This window comes from Dufourea novaeangliae, unplaced genomic scaffold, assembly GCF_001272555.1.
Source record: "Dufourea novaeangliae isolate 0120121106 unplaced genomic scaffold, ASM127255v1 scaffold81, whole genome shotgun sequence".
In the NCBI taxonomy this organism is placed as follows: domain Eukaryota; kingdom Metazoa; phylum Arthropoda; class Insecta; order Hymenoptera; family Halictidae; genus Dufourea; species Dufourea novaeangliae.
Genome location: NW_015373973.1, coordinates 446,545 through 464,255, shown reverse-complemented (window position 1 = coordinate 464,255; position 17,711 = coordinate 446,545). Strand labels below are relative to the sequence as shown.

Genomic DNA, 17,711 nt, shown 5'->3' with positions numbered 1-17,711 from the left:
TTAGGATCAATGAGAATATGAATCAAAAGTGCCTTACGGATTGGATAATAGCATTGAAATGGTTTACATTTCGTGGACATGATCATTTAGCTATATTATTAGCTCATAATAATGTATATGTGTATGATACATTTAATAAACACTATCAAGAAACATGGTGTAAAGAGAAATGTATTCTGTATCCTTATTCAAACATATTTGAGCAACAATTTCATTGCATAAACTTAACTATATTTGGTATAGATATGCTGGTTCTATATTAGTGAAAGGTAACAAGGACTTGATAGTTTTTAGTGGGACAGTCTTTCAAGAAATATTAATTTGGGAAGTGAATCATGATCTATCTTCTATAGAAACTATATCAGTTATACATCGATTACAGGGGCATAATGTTAGTATTTTAATTCTTAGGAGTTACAGCTCTTCCACATTTTAGTGCATTTGATTTCAAGAAACTGAACGTATTGAATTTTTTCCAGGGTGTAATCTTTTCAGTGATGTATGATCCATTTACAAAATTAATTTGCTCCACATCTGATGACAGAACGGTCAGATTGTGGAATGTATATTGCAGTGTAAACGAAGATGAAGGTGATATAGATTGGAAACAAGCAAAAATAAAATTAACATGGACAATGTTTGGTCATACAGCTAGAGTATGGAGATCTGTTATTAGAAATGAAACTTTAATTACAATAGGAGAAGTAGGTAATACAATATATAAAATGTTATTAACAGTATAATTTATTTTAATATTTGTAATTTAAGGATTCTCTTATGTGCACTTGGTCATTGGATAGTAAATTACTCAACAAAATTTGTGCTCACCATGGAGCTGCTGTATGGAGCATTGATGTATCAAATGATAATAAATATGTTATTACTGGAGGAGCTGATGGCGCAGTTCATGCATGGTCTCTTGTTAATAATTACATGCAGAAGAATGTACAGTTACCTACAGATTCTTTGTGTACCTCGCCAAAATATGTTTGTTGCTTAAATAATGGCAATGTTTTGATTTTCAATGAAAATGGAACTCTCTGTGTTATGAATAAATTGCACTCTGATCCAATAGAATCATTGTATCTAGAGAGATATAGTACATACTGTGTTATGGAAGTGTCTTTCTGTCATTCTTACATTTGTTTTGGGTCAAGAGATGGATATATAGCAATATACAAAGGTAGAGAGAGTGATTTGAGAATATTAAGTATTGTTAAGGATACTTTCATTATTCAATTACTTATACAATATACTTTTAGTGACCGACAATGCAAATGATAAAAAGTTGCAGCAACTTTTTGAAAAAAAGATAATGGACTCTCAGATATTTTCTATTCAATGGCTGCAAAATGACAAAGTGATAGCATGTGGATCAAGGGGAATGTTAAAAATATTCAGTTTCAGTGTGAAAGGTATGTGAAAAAGCGTGATGCAGGTATGTTGCAAAATGAACTATTATTTTTCACTTTGTTACTTTTTTCATACAGGAGCAATATCTATAGAGTCAGTATGTCTATTACCACCAAGTCGAGAACGTTGGCTGACAGCAGCAGTACTTTATGAAGGATTATTAATATGTGGCGATAGAGCTGGAAACATGCATGTTTTCAAAATTGAAAAATCTATCCTACGTGAACATATCAATACAACTGAAACAGACAATAAGCCTGTTCAAACTTTTACAAAAGTTCATGGCAAAATTGGTATTCAGAATTTTACAGTCTTAGATTCAAAATTAATATCAGCAGGTCGTGACGGAATGTTAAATTTTTATAAATTACACGAGCATGAAAATAAAAAATTGTTACAAACTTTGCATAAAGAAAAAATACCAATAGATTGGATTAGTGGAAGTTTAAAAATTTCAAATGACATCCTAATATTAGGTTTTAAGGAGGTAAATAAGTATTTTAAAATATACTTTACTAAACTAATATGGTTTATTTCATCTTGCTATTATTTCTAGGTGGAATTTTTTATTTATAGTATGTTTAATCATAGAACAATAACAAGAATTCCTTGTGGTGGTGGACACAGATCATGGGATTGTATGCTAATGGGTGAATTAATCACATTCCTCTATATTCGTAATAAACGAGTATATATGTTTAATTTTTCATTAAGTTCTATAAAATCGCCAGTTTTATTAGTAAGTAATTTATTCACAGCTTTCATATTGTTGAATGGAGTTTATAAAAGTTTATTTCTGCTGTACTTTTAAACTTCTAGAATGGTTTTCACACAAAAGAGGTACATTGTATCAATCCTATATTGAAAACCAATCAAGATAATATATTTTTATCTGGCGGTGAGGACGGCAGTCTTCGCATCACTACTGTATCAAATGCGTTGATAAAAAACAATTTTAGTTTTCGCACACTGGGTATTTTTAATGGTCACATTTCTAGTATAAAAGCGATAGCTTCCTTAAGCTTGCAATCTAATTTTTCACTCAATAAAAATCTTGTTTTTTCGGTGGGCGGAAGAGCTCAGATAAAAGTATGGGAAATCGATATAGAAAATAGTGAAAACATTCTAAAAGACACAGATATTTCTTGTTTTGATGTTACCTCCCACATGTTGCATGGATTTGATCAACTTCGTAAGAAACAGTGGCAGGAACCTAATCAATCATATATTGTTCTGCCTGATACTCGATATATGGATATTGCAATTTACCGTGACGCAAAACATTTGCATTATGTATTGCTTTTCGTTGCTTGCGCGGATGGATTCGTCAGGTAAATTTTTCATAGCCTAATTAATATTTTGGAATATAGTACATTGAATTCCCTATTTAAATATAATTTGCAGAACATTTTTATACAATGTCAACGCAAGACATATATCATTGAAAGTGCATACGAAGCTTGTTGACCGTTGTATAGCAAAAATTAATATCTTCACGTGTGAAGACAACATACTTGTATTAACGATGTCAACTGATGGAGTTGCCCGTTTTATTAATTTTACCGATACTGTTTCCACTATCTTGAAAAATATGCAAGGTGATGATCAAAAAATAAAAAATTGTTCTGATATACTTGCAAAATTCACTTTACATCAATCTGGAATTAATTCATATGACATAAAAAACATTAAGAAAGATGAATATCTATTAGCAACCGGTGGTGATGACAATTTATTTAATCTTATTCATTTTAAAATTTCTTTTTCTGAGGAGAAAAAAGTATTACAGGTTTTATTATTATCAAAGTGGAGTACTTCAACTGTACATTTTGCTCAAATTACAGGTGTGCCTAATTAGTATTTCTTAATAGCGCCTAAAAACATAATATAATTCTAACTTGTACTTTTTTAGGCATAAAGTTTCATGAAGAAAATACAATTTTCAGTGTAGGAGTGGATCAACGACTTAATGTCTATAATTATAATTTCAGCAATGACACGTTCTCTGTGAAAATTTTTGAAACGATGTTTACATTTGTGACAGATGTGAAAGGTTTAACTTTGTGGTATACTCCAAAGTGTGTATCCGATTTGCGGTATTACAACATTAAACTACTAAGAAATTATAAACTCACAAGTAAATGTACTGTTTTAGGGATGAATCAGCTATCTGTGTTTATGGCAATGGTTTCGAAGTCTTGCTCTCTTAATAATCTATAAATACAACAAATTTGTGAGGGCAGGTAACAGTGTTCGTTATAAAATGTAATAATTAAGTGACAAATATAGATACCTATTTATATTCTGTTTTCAAAATTTTTTTATCAAAACATTTAAATAATTCTCTGTTCTACCGTCAGATGGCGAATTTGTAAGGGAGAAATATTTTAAGATCAATGTTAAAACTGATTTTGTTATCTCGTTGCATTGGTTATATTTCTTAAAATACTTACTTTTGCAATTGTTAGTTTATAAAAATGACAACTATTACGATATCGGCCGTGCGGACTCGAACAAGCATTCTTGACAAGTCATTAAGCAAAGGGAAAGGAGAGGTTAGCCTAAGTTGTTTTACGCTTTTGTTTTCGGAACTTGTACAGTACTGTCAAAATCGAGTTTACACCGTGCCGGAATTACAAAACAAGTATGTAATTGCTATGAACAATGAAAATATTGTCGCATAAAGCAAACGTTTTTGTATACATTGTTCAGGTTGGCAGAAATAGGAGCAGAAGTTGGACACAGAATAACAGATCTTTTAGTTGTACGGGAGAAAGGTGGAAAACGCGAGATAAAGTTATTGAATATTCTGCTATTCATTAAAAGTACTGTATGGAAATCGTTATTTGGTCGCGAAGCTGATAAATTGGAACATGCAAATGACGATGAACGCACATACTATATCATAGAAAAGGAAGCATTAGTGAATAAATTCATATCTGTACCAAAAGATAAAGGAAGCTTGAACTGTGCTTCTTTTATTGCTGGAATAGTTGAAGCTATCCTTTGTGACAGTGGTTTTGTAAGTATGAATTCTTATTAACACAGTATCAGTGGTCGATTTCAATTAATTGTGAAAACTTCCATAAACGGCCAGTTATCTAAAAAATAGATGTCCTAGACTTAGGATGGTTTGTCTATAGTCAAATTTTCTTAAACATGGGTGCAACATATACTTTGTAAACTTTATTCAGAATGTTTGATAGTATACACAATTATAAATATATAATAATACTTTTGTAACATTTTTCCCTAAAATGGAAAATGGCACAGTTGGCACAGAAAATCAATGTCCGATAGTGTGTTAATATTGATACTTGGAAACTTTAATGATAAAATTTGAAATAATTTCCAATCAAGGCATCAAAAACATATAAATTCAAGAAATTTTTGTTTTTATATATGTAGCCAGCAAAAGTGACAGCCCATTGGCATAAAGGGACAACATATATGGTAAAATTTGATGATGCAGTTGTTGCCCGTGATAAACACTTAGAAGATCGATAAGCAAACTGAAAGGAGCAATGAACACATTTTGTTAGTATTATTTTGGTAATTTAGTCTCCTTTAAAGTATATTATACTTTTTATAATTCTATAGCTACACATTTCTCATGTAAAAATTTATAAAAATACCTTAAATACATGTATGTATTTAATTTCAGTTTAAAAAGTGTTGAATATAAAAAATAAAATTGTAAAATACTAATTACTTGTATAATTATATTTACTTTTATTTGTAAGATAAATGTAATATATTTTGATACATACATTCTACATTTACAAACACGCTATTCAAGTACAGATTCACTATTAATTAGGAAATGTGTAACATCTGTCAGCATAGCTTATATGTCCATTACGTAACAAGTTTTCGTGTTTACCCTGTAACAAAGTATCTCATTATTTCTTCAGTATATACATATGAAAATATTTTTAACAGTTTGAAAATTTACCTTCAATGTTTTTACGGTCCATGTAGCTAAGCATATGAATGCAAACACTCCACCCAAATTGAATAACATAGTTCTCCCAGTTATCTTCATCTGATATTGATGAGTGAGTCTCATAACACCATATCTATGTATCCCATGATCCAACTACATTACATAAAACTGTACATTGATTATAGAACATAAATGATATTGGGATTAAATGAATCGACAACGCATAACGGTCACTTTCATCTGCATTAGGATTTAAATAGAAAAATAACTACAGACTTCATATCTTACGTAATTTTAATTTTTAATAAAATGAATCAAAAAAAGTTTCGGCATATAACATTAAGAATTAATTAAATAGGAAACAATGGATTAAACGTGAACTTTGATAGCGTTTAATACGACTTTTTTGACATACATTTTTATATATCTCAGTCATAAAAGTGAGGTTAACTCTTCAAAGGATACTTACGATAAGTTGTTGTTTTATTGGATTATGAACTTGTTTCAAATAACTTTCACGTAATACTTTTCTCCTCGCAGCTCTCCATTCTATGACTTCTCTGGCCTTTGGAGAGAGATCATATAATTCTATTTTGTTCGATCCCATTTTTCTGTTAATTCACACACCGTAATCACCGTATACAAGAATCACAAGAATCATAGACATATATGCTATGACAAGAATCAATAAGACTCAACAAGAATCAAGTTATCCAAGTCAATCCAAAGACTGCTCCACGGCCTGTTAACTCCCATTAGAATAGTGTGGTCAGTCATAAGCTACCGGCCCTTATCACCAATGGTGCTAAAGTCGTATTTTTCGACACATGTACTTCTATGTAGTGCTATGTAGTCGGTGGATAAAACACGTTTTGGCGGTGGAGGGAGTTCAAGCCAGGTATGTATTTTTTCCACAAGAAAGGACGACTTCATTTTAAAGGCTAAGAATAAGTATTATGTTTTATTTTTATATAATTTACATGCAAATGTATTTTTCCCTTCAATATTACTTATTTTTTAGATGAAATGGTGCAAGAAGATGGCACATCTCTGACTGCAGAAAGCCAGTTTGAGGAACTGGGTAAGTTTGTTTATATTATAGAATAAATCAATTTTTATGAAACTTATGTGTGCACATACTTATAGTCATTTTCACTTATTTTTCAGATATAAAGCAGTCATTTGATGAATGTGGCGTGCATGATTGTGTGTGCAAGATGGCTAGGGACTATTATGTAAAAAAGTATAGAAGAATGTAGTATGCATGTATCGTATGTATTGTTTGTGTTATACAGTATACAGTCCCTTATTTCCTAAATTATTTGAAACACGAGAGTTTTCTGGTATTTCAAATACTTTAGGAAATAACTGACTGTATACTGTATGTATGTAATGTAAAATTTTTAGCATGACAGTGAGTGACTGGCGACTACTATGTGGGATTGTGTATGGTAAATTTTTTATTATAATAAATTTGTTATTAGTTCGAAATTTTAAATCTGTATTACATTTATTACATAGTCTCTCTATATCATGTTAAATTTTGAGCGTGACAGTGAGTGACTGGCGGTTACTGTATGGGATCGTGTGTGATAAATTTGTTATAATAAATATAATGTTAGTTGTTTGCAGTTTTAAACATGTTTATTAAATTGCGAACACCTAATATCAAATTTATTATAACTCAAATTTATTATACAGGATCTCATATAGTAGCCGCCAGTCATTCACTGTCTCGTCTATTATAAATCGTTCCGAAATTCAAACGCGTCCCGGATATCCGGTACTCGTTTTAGTACAGAGTCACATCACCAATGGCGCTGCAAATCGACCAAGAAAAACCTCTGAGTTGCACACCCGTGACAGAGGGTTTCCCAAAATAAGAGTTTGTCGTAACCACAGACGAAGAACAATGTATGTATGTAGATACATACTTACGTACAAATTTCGTCTGTGCTGTAATTTACAAATTCTGCTGATTCCTTTAGAAAAAATAATTTGTAAATGTTAGTACAATTTTTTTAGGGGTTATTTTAAAGAATATCAAATTTGAACTAAAATTGAAGAACTTATTCAAAATCAAGAGTATCATATAAAAACCATGCATAAAAAAAAGATTGAAAATAATTTCAGAACTACAGGACCTAATAAAACTTTATATGTAAATACACCAGAAAACATCGTTTCGACAATTGCAATCGAGTGCGTACCTTACACATTTTTAAAATTTAAGACAACTTTTCATACAAAATTTATTCTCATTTCGGTAGTACTCTCTATTTTTTCATCTTACATATTGTATAGCAGTATGTCACTCGTGTAATTAAGACAGAATTTTCAGATAATACATCCTCAGCGAGGTGTTATGTTTCGGACCGTTACGTCTGTAGTTAAGAATTTTTAATGACTAATTTTACCAACAATGATATATTTCCCATTTTTATATTTTTCAAACCATCAATCGTTTTAGAGTTTTGTGAATAATTCATATATATAACGCAATAATTGTAATTCAATTATGTTTGTACACATTAATTACAACTCTGAATAACCTAAAAGCAAACCGATTGATTCAAATATGTAGTAGCAATAAAATATATAATCACAATATTAGAACGCAATTTAAAGAATGCATAAGAATCGGTTACGATAAACCACATCGTGTGTATATGCGTATACGTATACGTGTCAAATGTGGGTTGCTAAACTTATCGAAATCACATGACAACTGCAACGGATAATCGTATACAAATCGAATTACACAAAGTACCAGGGGCAAATGTGTAGAATGCACATGATAGATAAAGGTTAAATTGTGGACGATATCCTACTCGGCCAGTGTTTCTCAATTTATAAGTTCTTTTAATCATTTCAATATTAATAAACTAAACGTATACGCAATATAATTCTGCCGATTTAACTAGTAAAAAGATTACTTACGTGACTTTATGTATTGAAATAGTTGTAATGACTTATGAAAACGAAAATACATGGAAGAATAAATATTTGTAATTAGTTTTGCCAAATTAACGGAGTTATATCTCACTCGTAAAATGAGATTGATGGGAAAGGTGTGATTATTACCACCCGATGATGTATAAGTTGTTGTGTAATTATTGTAAATACTGTAAAAGTAATTAATAAATAGGCTGTGGCACGAATAACGATCATATGTCCAAAGAAACTCATTGTCAGTTCTGTTTTAACACGGTTTTGAAATGACCCTTTCAAAAATTTCCATTTCAGCTTAATTAAAAAAAAAAAAAAATAAGTAATACATAATACTTATGATCTTTTCAAGAAAGTACCTGTCGTGTAAAAACAGAATTCAGAGTACACATTGACATCTGTTCATTATGAATATTTTAATAGATTAATAATATTATAGATAAGCAACGGAAAAGTTTTTGAATAAAATGACCCTGTTCAATAATAGTATTAATATTCATCTTACGTATTGTTTCGGAACTATTATATTTGATTATTATTAGATACTTTAGTGATGTATCCATAAATGTTGATAATTTTATCGTTTGCAAAACGATAATAACTGGTATATTTTTTATAGTACTACACATTCGTATTTTTGTCCGAGTTTCTTTGTAAGTTTCTACAACGACAGGTGATGACAGGAACGAAGTTGGGAGACGCTGTTGCATACAGTTGTCAGCAGCGATGAATCACGTAGTAGGAGGGGAGGGTATAGAATATAGGGAACAGCGCGTTCTCGACGACGAGTCTTGTTAGTTCTTCTCTCGTTAGAGAATTTCTCGTTAGTCCAAAGCAGTCCAAAGTGATACAAGATACATCGCGGACTTTACTTCATTTTTGAGGAGCCGTTCTTCCTAATTAGTCTTCGTACTTGGTAAGATGTCTGTAAAAATACTTCGCATTATTAACGACATTTGGCATGAATAATAATGTCAAAACATGTAAGCGGGTTACGTCTATTGTTTCGATTGCTTTTTCTCACTGATGTAATTTTGTAATGGTACCAATCATCATTATATTCATCCTGTTGCTTTGTCATAAATCTTGATAGCCTTCGAACCTGTTTGTGTTAGATGTATTATTCTAGACAATCTAGACGAAGTGTATATATGCCATCAAAATATGACAAAGAATCATGTTATTCTACGAAGCTTGCATAAATAGATATAAGAAGTTCGAATTATTCTCATTAGTCGTTAGTCAAAGCATAATTGAAAGTTTGAAGTTTATCAGAAATGAAGAAGGTCGACCTTTGTTTTTTGTACGTTCTGTTGTACAACAATTTCAGAAATTGTCGGTTGATATTTCTTTGTTGACAAACGTCACACCAGAACCTACTTACAGTAGTATTGACTAACGGCGTTATGATCTCTTTGTTCGCTGGTTCATGTGATATAAGGTCAAAATATTGATTCCAGTATTGTCTACGATAATATAATCTTTCGCGTATGTCGTCCATTTTTGTATGAAAATATTTTCAAGTAAATGAAACGATCGGTTGTTCCCTTTTTTGTAACGAAGTACTTGAAAGTGCTATTATCGCCATATTTACTTACATAATTCGAATAATATGTCTTACTATTTTATACGTATCATTATATTGTAATACATACTACGCATTAAGTGATAAATCGCGAAAATTCAACAAACTCTTATAAACTAATTTCGTATGAATGAAATTTATTACTGTCGGTCGTGCTTATCAACTGTTTCGTTTCGTTGTTTTTATGTAAAGACATTCTTCATATTTTTAACATAACACCAAATCTATTTTGTGTAAATTCAATGATGAATGCGAATATTGCATGCATTCACAATTACTTGGAAACTTTAATATAAATTTCGTATGTTTTAAACAATTTCATTTTTTTTACAATACAAAAATACAAAAGAATTATGAATGAACTAATATTATGAATTATCTAATTATATTAATGAACAAATATTATTTTTTTAAAGAAAGAAAATTTAGACAGATATATTAAAGAAAATATTTTTATGTACTTTTCCAGGAGAAATACAAAATCATGAAAGTTGTATTCTTTTTATTTGTGGCAATATGTGCCACAGCACAAGCTGTTTCTTTCTTTGAAGTGGTCAAGGAAGAATGGACAGCATTCAAGGTACATAAATCACTTGCATTTTGATAATGGTGTAAGGAAAATTAATAATAAGATTATTTTTAATGTTGCCGTTACTTCTTTATTATGCTTATCTCATGAAAACCAGTATAATAAGTTTTATGTTCTTAGATAAAATGGTTACCCTAAGCATGTAAATATTGTTATAGGTTCTCTTATGTATATCAAGATTCTCATTTATAAATTAAGATTTACATCTATCATTACATGTATGTACTTTTCGATTCAAATGAAGTACATATTATTAAACTAAACAATTAATTGTCTAGTTTCCATTTAATATTGGAGTTTAAGTAGCATTCATTAAATTTCTTGCTAATTATTTTCAGTCAGAACACTCCAAATTGTATAAATCCGATGTTGAAGAAAAGTTCAGAATGAAGATATTCATGGATAACAAACATAAAATTGCTAAACATAATACCAATTATGAACAGAAAAAAGTTTCTTATAAGTTAAAGATGAACAAGTATGGAGACCTGGTAAGCAATATTTATATAATTTATGCGTTTCTATGATATTTTTAACATTTCCTTATATGTTGTTTTTAGCTTCATCATGAATTTGTGAATTTATTAAATGGTTTTAACAAATCGAAAACTATAAACCATCCAAGCATTCTTGGAGCTGCATTTATTGAACCAGCAAATGTACAGTTACCAGAAGCTGTAGATTGGAGAGAATTTGGAGCTGTTACAGAGGTGAAGGATCAGGGTCATTGTGGTTCTTGTTGGGCATTTTCAGCAGTAAGTTCTTTTTACTAGTAATATCATTATGGCTGATAAATTTTCGTTAATGAATAAATCTTTTCTAATAATGAATTTCAATTATAGACCGGAGCTCTGGAAGCACAACACTTTAGGACAAAAGGAGTTCTGATTTCTTTAAGCGAACAAAATTTAATTGACTGCAGTGGAAAGTATGGTAACAATGGATGCCAAGGTGGAATATTAAATGCAGCATTCCAATATGTTAAAGAAAATAATGGTATTGATACAGAGATAAGTTATCCATATGAAGCGGAGAATGACAAATGCAGGTAACAATAATGCACAATCATATATTTATATAATGAAGACAAATTTTTAATAAGAAAACTGTATCATTGTTTACAATTTTGTTTATAGATTCAATCCGATGAACAAGGGTGCCTCTGATGTTGGATACGTGGAAATTCCTCAAGGAGACGAAGACAAACTCAAAGCAGCTGTTGCTACTATAGGACCGATTTCTATCGCTATTGATGCGTCGCGTACAACCTTCCAGTTTTATTCTGAAGGTTTGTTGATTTCTTATTGTAGATATTATTTTAATATTCATCTTTTCAAGAAATTTGTAATGTACATTCTGTTTTAATTATAGGAATATACTATGAACCTGAGTGCTCTTCAGAAGAATTGGATCACGCTGTATTAGTAGTAGGATATGGAACCGACGAAAATGAGCAAGATTACTGGTTGGTTAAGAACAGTTGGGGAACAACGTGGGGCGACCAAGGATACATAAAAATGTCTAGGAACAAAGACAATAATTGTGGCGTTGCTTCCTCTGCTGTTTATCCTCTTGTCGGGCCCCAAGGATAATTTTAATACTTTGTAAATAACTTCAAGGATAAAAAAGTCTCGATGAAGAGTACTTCAATAAGTGAAATATAATGATTTTCCATTTACTGGTGATAACGAATGTTTGTGTACATTATATTTAAGTTTATATTTGTATTTAAAAGAAACAAAAATATATTTTATAAATATACAAATTGGTTTTATTAATAATTATGTTCAATATCAATTTAATGAAAATTGTAAAGGTATAAATTACTGACAGTTACTATATTTTGAAAAGCAAAATGGATGCTGTTAGATTGGCGTGTGATGAAAGTCGTGAGCGGTCGAAATGTGGAACGTTACGACGCTAATATGTATTCGTTGTAAAATATAGTTTTGTAATAATTACAAATAATTTCGGACCAAACGATTGTAATTGTCCATGTCAGTATTGTGGAAGTTTTATTTCATTAACGAGAAATTCCACTACCTATTGTAAATATAACCTACAAATTTTTTACACTGCTGTGTATATATTATATATATGTATATACTTACATATGTACATATATGTAAGTATATACATTAATGTCATGCATTTAACAATTTAAGTAAGCGAGTATATTAAAATAATTTATAAAATAATTTAACTGTGAAGTATAACGCACGTGGCTATTTTGCTCAGTTATGTTAAATATTAGTGTTCAGTTCATGGATTTACTCAAAAATGTTGCACATAAACTTGAACACAATATTTTGATTTTTTATCAGCTACAGAATTTTATTTCTTATTTTAAAAATAATCTCTTGATATAATCTGTTGAATACGTTTATTCTAACTTTTCTGTATTTTTAAAGCAATATCAAATTTCATTGAGGAATATTAAACAGATATTAAAAAATCTGTTTATATGAGATTATTAATTTAAATTTCAACTTCTATCTAGTAAAACAGTTTTTGATTTTTTCTTGGTCATTTCCTTTCAGTGTATCAGAAACAATGGGAGAATTAAGTGTGTGTTTTCAAATAGACACAGACAATCGTGAAAATTTTCCATCCGCAGTTGCTTTTCGGTCTTTCAAAAATCAAAGAGATGCATTTTATGAAATATTTAGAATATGGGAAGAAAATCATTCTGTACCAGGATGGACATTTCAAATAGCTCTGGGAAGTAAAACACGAAGTATGCTAACTTTGCACAATGATGCTATAAACTATTATCATTTTGCAAGATTATTTAAATCACAACTTTTAATTTCTTGTATACATAAAAGGCAGCAGGTATGTGTAAATATTTATGTGGTATGTAAGTAGCAAATCATTTCTTCAGGTTAATGTATCTTTATTATTTCCAGTCAGAAGTAGACGATGATGAAAGTATAAGTTTTTTAAAAGCTTTAAAACATGTGAATCCAAAAAAGCTTAATCAGCTTCAAAAGCGTTTAGTAACTCCACAGCCTTCCACAAATCAAATCATGGAACCATCTTTTCCAGGAGTTCAAGAATTTTTCAAAGATTTTATATTATGTGCTTTCAATCCAATTTTTTATATCCACTTAGAAAATTGCTTGGTTCATGAAATAATGGAATTGAATGATACTCAATTTACTGGCAGTGAAATAGAAGATTCAGGTATTAATATATTTGAAATATTAGCATGAATTACAAATGTACCAATAATACATTAATATCATATTTGTAACAGAAACAATGGTCGATGAACAGGCACAAAAAAATTTTACTACCTGTTTATCCAGTTTACGACTTCTTGCAAAAATGTTAGGTCTTGTTGTTTCTATACCATATAGGTCGGAATCAAACAATTTTACAGAGTTAATAGCTACACAAGTAGAAGTAAGGAGTAAAGTGAGTAATACACTTGGTACACAGATAAGTTTAATAGAGTTGCGACATTATAAACATCTAAATCTACTATTATTGTTTTCTGTGCTTAGGTGTTACCAAAAGTAAATTTACTTCTTTGTCTTCATAATGCAATAGCATTAGGAAAGTTATCATTGACTGTACCCTGGATAGCAAAATACTTGGCTATGATGGATGCTGTATCTCTTCGATTACCATACTATAAACACATATTAGAGCTTCTGTATTACATTTACAGAGCTGTAAATAATTCTGATTTCAAGACTCTCGACAGTCCTATTTCTCGACAAACGGCAATTCTCTTAAAATCTACTTTAAGTTGGTTATTTGAATTACCAAATTTTCCAAAGGATTTATATCCAGCTTGGCAGAAGACATGCAAAGTCAAAGAATTGAAGAATCTTAAGCAGCTTGACAAACATTATATGCAAAAGAATGCCTTGTTAGGAGAATTAATAGTTCCGATTGCAACTACCAAATGTTATTTGGATAAACTAGATATTATTAATGAGAGAACTTTGCGTATATGTTGCCCTTCAGTTGGACAAACACCAGTAATAAATACTAATACGAATTCAAACAATTATAATTCGAATAAACACATTACTCCCGTTTCTAGTCAACTACTGAAATCTGTCAGAGGTGCAAGTATAAGGCATTTAGAGGTAAGCTTATTGATCGATCAGTGTCTCATAAACGCTACTACAGATGTTTTTCTCATGTCAACAGTGGCAACTAGAAGAAGCATTTTTTCATGGGCAGCCAGCATCAACTCGAAAGACCGTTGATTTTGTGTCAGAGAGAGTCGCTTCGACGTGCGTTAAGCATATATGTAATACTCTATTAATGTCCTCCAGAGAATCAAATTTGAACACTTTTAGGAAACTTTTAAAAAAAAAGCAGAGAGAAAGACAATCTGAAAAGTTGGAAGAACCATTTTCCAATGATATTATAGATTTTAAGGTAATTCTTTGTAGATTCTTGTTATTTTCCACGCTTAGTGTCTGTTATTTCTACTATAACAATGTATTTCATCTAAACCTAACAGGCATCAGTGGTGAATGAAATGAATACTTTAGCTACAAATGCGTCCAAGGAATTAAAGGATCAATGCGAATCATCTATACCAGCAATTTGCGAAGCGCGCGTAGTTAAATCTATAGAATCCCTTTTGGCAGAAGATTCTTTGGCAACCGTGAAAGAAATGTGCGTTAAAATTGCAACTAGATTGGCTACGGAACGTATACATCAATGGATACAAGCTCACATAGTAGGCGGTTCATTATTTATAAAAGACATGGAACTCGAATTAAACAGATTTTTGAAGAATAATTCACCGTTGCATACTGTTCAAGAAAAAAAGCATAATCCGAATGCTATTAGTCCAACTACCATTACAGATGACTTGAGGGTACGTATCCGTGTTTTCGATATACATTTCACTACGAAACACTACTGATGCAGCAGCTACCACCATACGACATTGGATCGAATTTTATTAGGCGATGTAGTTTTTGTACCACGGTACAACAATTGTGAACTAAAAGTGGTACACAAATTGTACCATCGTACCCGAATGAGTTACTACACATATGTATTTGTATAGATATAAATTTGTCTTACTTTACTGACATCTTTTTAGGAGTTAATGTGGGACATATTCGATAATACTGGAGTGAATTTAACGATGATGTCGGTCTCGACCGTATTAGATAACTTGTATCAAACTTTGAACGAAAGAGTCGATCTTCTAGCGGGCCCCGAGAAAGTTTTGTATCTTCTTAGCACGGATTTTGCATTGTTATTAGGTATAAACTTACTAATTTGTCATTATATCCGTAAAGATTATATCGGTAACACTGTACGTGTTTACAGCTGCTTATCGGAACGACCTCTTAACTGAAAAGATTCAAGATAAATTTATTAAGATATGGTCGATGAGTCGTTGGAAAGCTTTGGAATTGGACTCGCCTATATACAGAATATTTAGTCCTCGAAACATTATGCTATTAGCTCAACCAGAAGAAGATGACGTATGGCCATTTTTGGGGAAATTTGTTAAGAGATTAATAATAAAGGATATTCTAGACGTCGACAGTTTTAGCGATCAGTGTGTAGCTTTGTTCAGACAGGACTGGCCTGTGGTAAGTACTCTCTTTCATGCTATTCATTAAAGTTACTTATTGTAAGAATTGTTGTTTGCTCACGGAAACATCTATGTTCCTTATGTTGTTTGTAGCCTATATTAAAGCATTTATCAAAATGCTTATCAGAAGCTATAGCAGACTTCAGGGCATCGGACGAAGCTACGGAGAAAATAAAGTACCTACTTGGATGGATAGCAGAGACATATCATGAGATAGAATTTCCAAATGACTATAGTCCTATAGACTGATCTGCACCTAATCATTCTTATTTTTAGGTTCTTTTTTCGAGGATTAGCTTACTGTATAAATTACACAATTGTTATGATAGAAATGTAAATTGTTGTAAATTAATTAACTTAATGACGGGAAAGGCGTGTGTCCGAACCACTAATTTTGCGAATTGTTGTTAGATTATGTAATTGTAAATCGGTACAAGGAATTGCAATTCATTCGGAACCGTTTGAAAATCTCTAACCGTCTTGAAAATTCTATTGGTTTTATATTACCATGCACAAACTGTATCGCGAACGCGTTAACATTTCTCATCTTTCATAGATCTAACGTTGTTTCTGTATCTACAGTTGACTGTTCAATTTTATTCCATTGAGTACGTGTTTTATAAATAAGATTTTAGCTTTCTGTATGTACGAAATTGTGAAATAAAGGAACATTTGTTTTTAATCAATTGCATGTGTCTTGTATACTCGTTTTCCATTTCCTATTCCGAGACAGGTACGAAATGTATATTTGAAAATCAACAGGAAGTGCTTGGTGTGTTGCTCTTAAATAATTATCTAATTATAATTAGAGGTATTTTACGAAATTAGAGAAAGCAATGCAATGATTTAATCGCACGTTTTTTTCCTTCATTTTTCTAGATTTCTTTCCGTTTCACGCTATTTTTCTTCCAAATTGGATTTCCACTGCCATTTCCGTTAGATTACCGAAAATCAGTTCGAAATGTTGTTCATTCGTCAATATAAATTTAATCCATTGGATGATGACACACGCGATTGATTTATTCAATGACACGTAGATATCAAAGTTTTTGTTGCATAAAAAAAACAATCGATCGTTTATAGACGTATGCTTGTTAACGAAACAATCGGTTATGCATTTTCATTTTGGTATTTAAAACAATATATAACGTTTGACAATTCCAATTAATTATGTGCATCGATAGTTTATATTAATGATTATATTATCACACAATAACTTTTTATTGAAAAAGTGAAATATTCAAACCTTTAGCATTCATCGAACAAAATTAGTTTTATTCGATCTAAATGTAGTTTACATACACCTGCACGAGTATTTATATATTTCAGAAAGACTCGAATAACAGCCAAGTTACTTGATTTACTTTTGGTTATTCCACATATTATAGTTATTTTAATCATCACTATTATTTGTTTTTAACAAACTACAAATAACTTTTCGAGTTTTCCTCGAATACTCTTCACTTTGACTGTTGCTAACACATTTTTGTAAGAGCGATGTTATGGTTTTTTTAAAGTTGCTGCTTTACTCACTCGTACCCTTTCCTCTTCTGAGTTCGATACAGAATTATCGTACCACAAAGTACAACACTTACCAAACTATACATTCAAGTATTCAGTAAAACGTGACATCCCACGCCATATT

At 30.9% G+C, this 17,711-nt stretch overlaps 5 protein-coding genes across 6 annotated transcripts; 4 read left to right on the top strand and 1 right to left on the bottom strand.

Moving 5' to 3' along the window:
• Nucleotides 1-19: 19 nt before the first annotated feature.
• On the top strand, nt 20-3,648 carry LOC107186906 (WD repeat-containing protein 6). The gene is made up of 11 exons (XM_015574869.1): nt 20-178; nt 244-391; nt 480-704; nt 769-1,183; nt 1,263-1,415; nt 1,491-1,900; nt 1,970-2,152; nt 2,233-2,744; nt 2,818-3,257; nt 3,326-3,491; nt 3,569-3,648. Exons 3-11 carry the CDS (start codon nt 498-500, stop codon nt 3,621-3,623), a joined length of 2,541 nt encoding a protein of 846 aa, XP_015430355.1. The 5' UTR covers nt 20-178; nt 244-391; nt 480-497; the 3' UTR covers nt 3,624-3,648.
• Nucleotides 3,649-3,783: 135 nt separating this feature from the next.
• Nucleotides 3,784-4,937, top strand: LOC107186891 (trafficking protein particle complex subunit 5). Its single transcript, XM_015574850.1, has 3 exons — nt 3,784-4,057; nt 4,126-4,435; nt 4,822-4,937. The coding sequence occupies exons 1-3, from the start codon at nt 3,891-3,893 to the stop codon at nt 4,918-4,920; spliced, it is 576 nt and encodes a 191-aa protein (XP_015430336.1). The 5' UTR covers nt 3,784-3,890; the 3' UTR covers nt 4,921-4,937.
• Nucleotides 4,938-5,130: 193 nt separating this feature from the next.
• LOC107186892 lies at nt 5,131-6,106 on the bottom strand. Its single transcript, XM_015574851.1, has 3 exons — nt 5,829-6,106; nt 5,369-5,512; nt 5,131-5,297 (listed from the first exon to the last, which is right to left on the bottom strand). Exons 1-3 carry the CDS (start codon nt 5,964-5,966, stop codon nt 5,226-5,228), a joined length of 354 nt encoding a protein of 117 aa, XP_015430337.1. The 5' UTR covers nt 5,967-6,106; the 3' UTR covers nt 5,131-5,225.
• Nucleotides 6,107-9,122: 3,016 nt separating this feature from the next.
• Nucleotides 9,123-12,247, top strand: LOC107186839 (cathepsin L). 2 transcript variants are annotated; one of them, XM_015574783.1, is made up of 7 exons: nt 9,123-9,224; nt 10,363-10,473; nt 10,821-10,973; nt 11,043-11,237; nt 11,325-11,530; nt 11,619-11,770; nt 11,854-12,247. In XM_015574783.1, the coding sequence occupies exons 2-7, from the start codon at nt 10,378-10,380 to the stop codon at nt 12,072-12,074; spliced, it is 1,023 nt and encodes a 340-aa protein (XP_015430269.1). In that variant the 5' UTR covers nt 9,123-9,224; nt 10,363-10,377; the 3' UTR covers nt 12,075-12,247. The 2 variants fall into 2 exon arrangements, with proteins under 2 accessions (XP_015430269.1, XP_015430270.1); XM_015574784.1 differs by lacking the exon at nt 9,123-9,224 and adding an exon at nt 9,720-9,796.
• Nucleotides 12,248-12,479: 232 nt separating this feature from the next.
• Nucleotides 12,480-16,344, top strand: LOC107186902 (codanin-1). Its single transcript, XM_015574864.1, has 10 exons — nt 12,480-12,530; nt 13,023-13,317; nt 13,392-13,668; nt 13,742-13,902; nt 13,992-14,585; nt 14,650-14,883; nt 14,969-15,331; nt 15,563-15,728; nt 15,796-16,064; nt 16,160-16,344. The coding sequence occupies exons 2-10, from the start codon at nt 13,036-13,038 to the stop codon at nt 16,313-16,315; spliced, it is 2,502 nt and encodes an 833-aa protein (XP_015430350.1). The 5' UTR covers nt 12,480-12,530; nt 13,023-13,035; the 3' UTR covers nt 16,316-16,344.
• The last annotated feature ends 1,367 nt before the right edge of the window (nt 16,345-17,711 follow it).

Coding starts and splice junctions, on each gene's coding strand:
- LOC107186906 (XM_015574869.1), top strand. CDS start 498: ATGTATGATCCATTTACAAAATTAATTTGCTCCACATCTGATGACAGA. Junction 1,901..1,969: donor TAATATTAGGTTTTAAGGAG/GTAAATAAGTAT, acceptor TATTATTTCTAG/GTGGAATTTTTTATTTATAG. Junction 2,153..2,232: donor TAAAATCGCCAGTTTTATTA/GTAAGTAATTTA, acceptor TTAAACTTCTAG/AATGGTTTTCACACAAAAGA.
- LOC107186891 (XM_015574850.1), top strand. CDS start 3,891: ATGACAACTATTACGATATCGGCCGTGCGGACTCGAACAAGCATTCTT. Junction 4,058..4,125: donor GTGCCGGAATTACAAAACAA/GTATGTAATTGC, acceptor TACATTGTTCAG/GTTGGCAGAAATAGGAGCAG. Junction 4,436..4,821: donor TCCTTTGTGACAGTGGTTTT/GTAAGTATGAAT, acceptor TTATATATGTAG/CCAGCAAAAGTGACAGCCCA.
- LOC107186892 (XM_015574851.1), bottom strand. CDS start 5,966: ATGGGATCGAACAAAATAGAATTATATGATCTCTCTCCAAAGGCCAGA. Junction 5,513..5,828: donor CAATAAAACAACAACTTATC/GTAAGTATCCTT, acceptor TATGTAATGTAG/TTGGATCATGGGATACATAG. Junction 5,298..5,368: donor GGACCGTAAAAACATTGAAG/GTAAATTTTCAA, acceptor ACTTTGTTACAG/GGTAAACACGAAAACTTGTT.
- LOC107186839 (XM_015574783.1), top strand. CDS start 10,378: ATGAAAGTTGTATTCTTTTTATTTGTGGCAATATGTGCCACAGCACAA. Junction 10,474..10,820: donor AAGAATGGACAGCATTCAAG/GTACATAAATCA, acceptor AATTATTTTCAG/TCAGAACACTCCAAATTGTA. Junction 10,974..11,042: donor TGAACAAGTATGGAGACCTG/GTAAGCAATATT, acceptor TGTTGTTTTTAG/CTTCATCATGAATTTGTGAA.
- LOC107186902 (XM_015574864.1), top strand. CDS start 13,036: ATGGGAGAATTAAGTGTGTGTTTTCAAATAGACACAGACAATCGTGAA. Junction 13,318..13,391: donor GTATACATAAAAGGCAGCAG/GTATGTGTAAAT, acceptor TATTATTTCCAG/TCAGAAGTAGACGATGATGA. Junction 13,669..13,741: donor CAGTGAAATAGAAGATTCAG/GTATTAATATAT, acceptor TATTTGTAACAG/AAACAATGGTCGATGAACAG.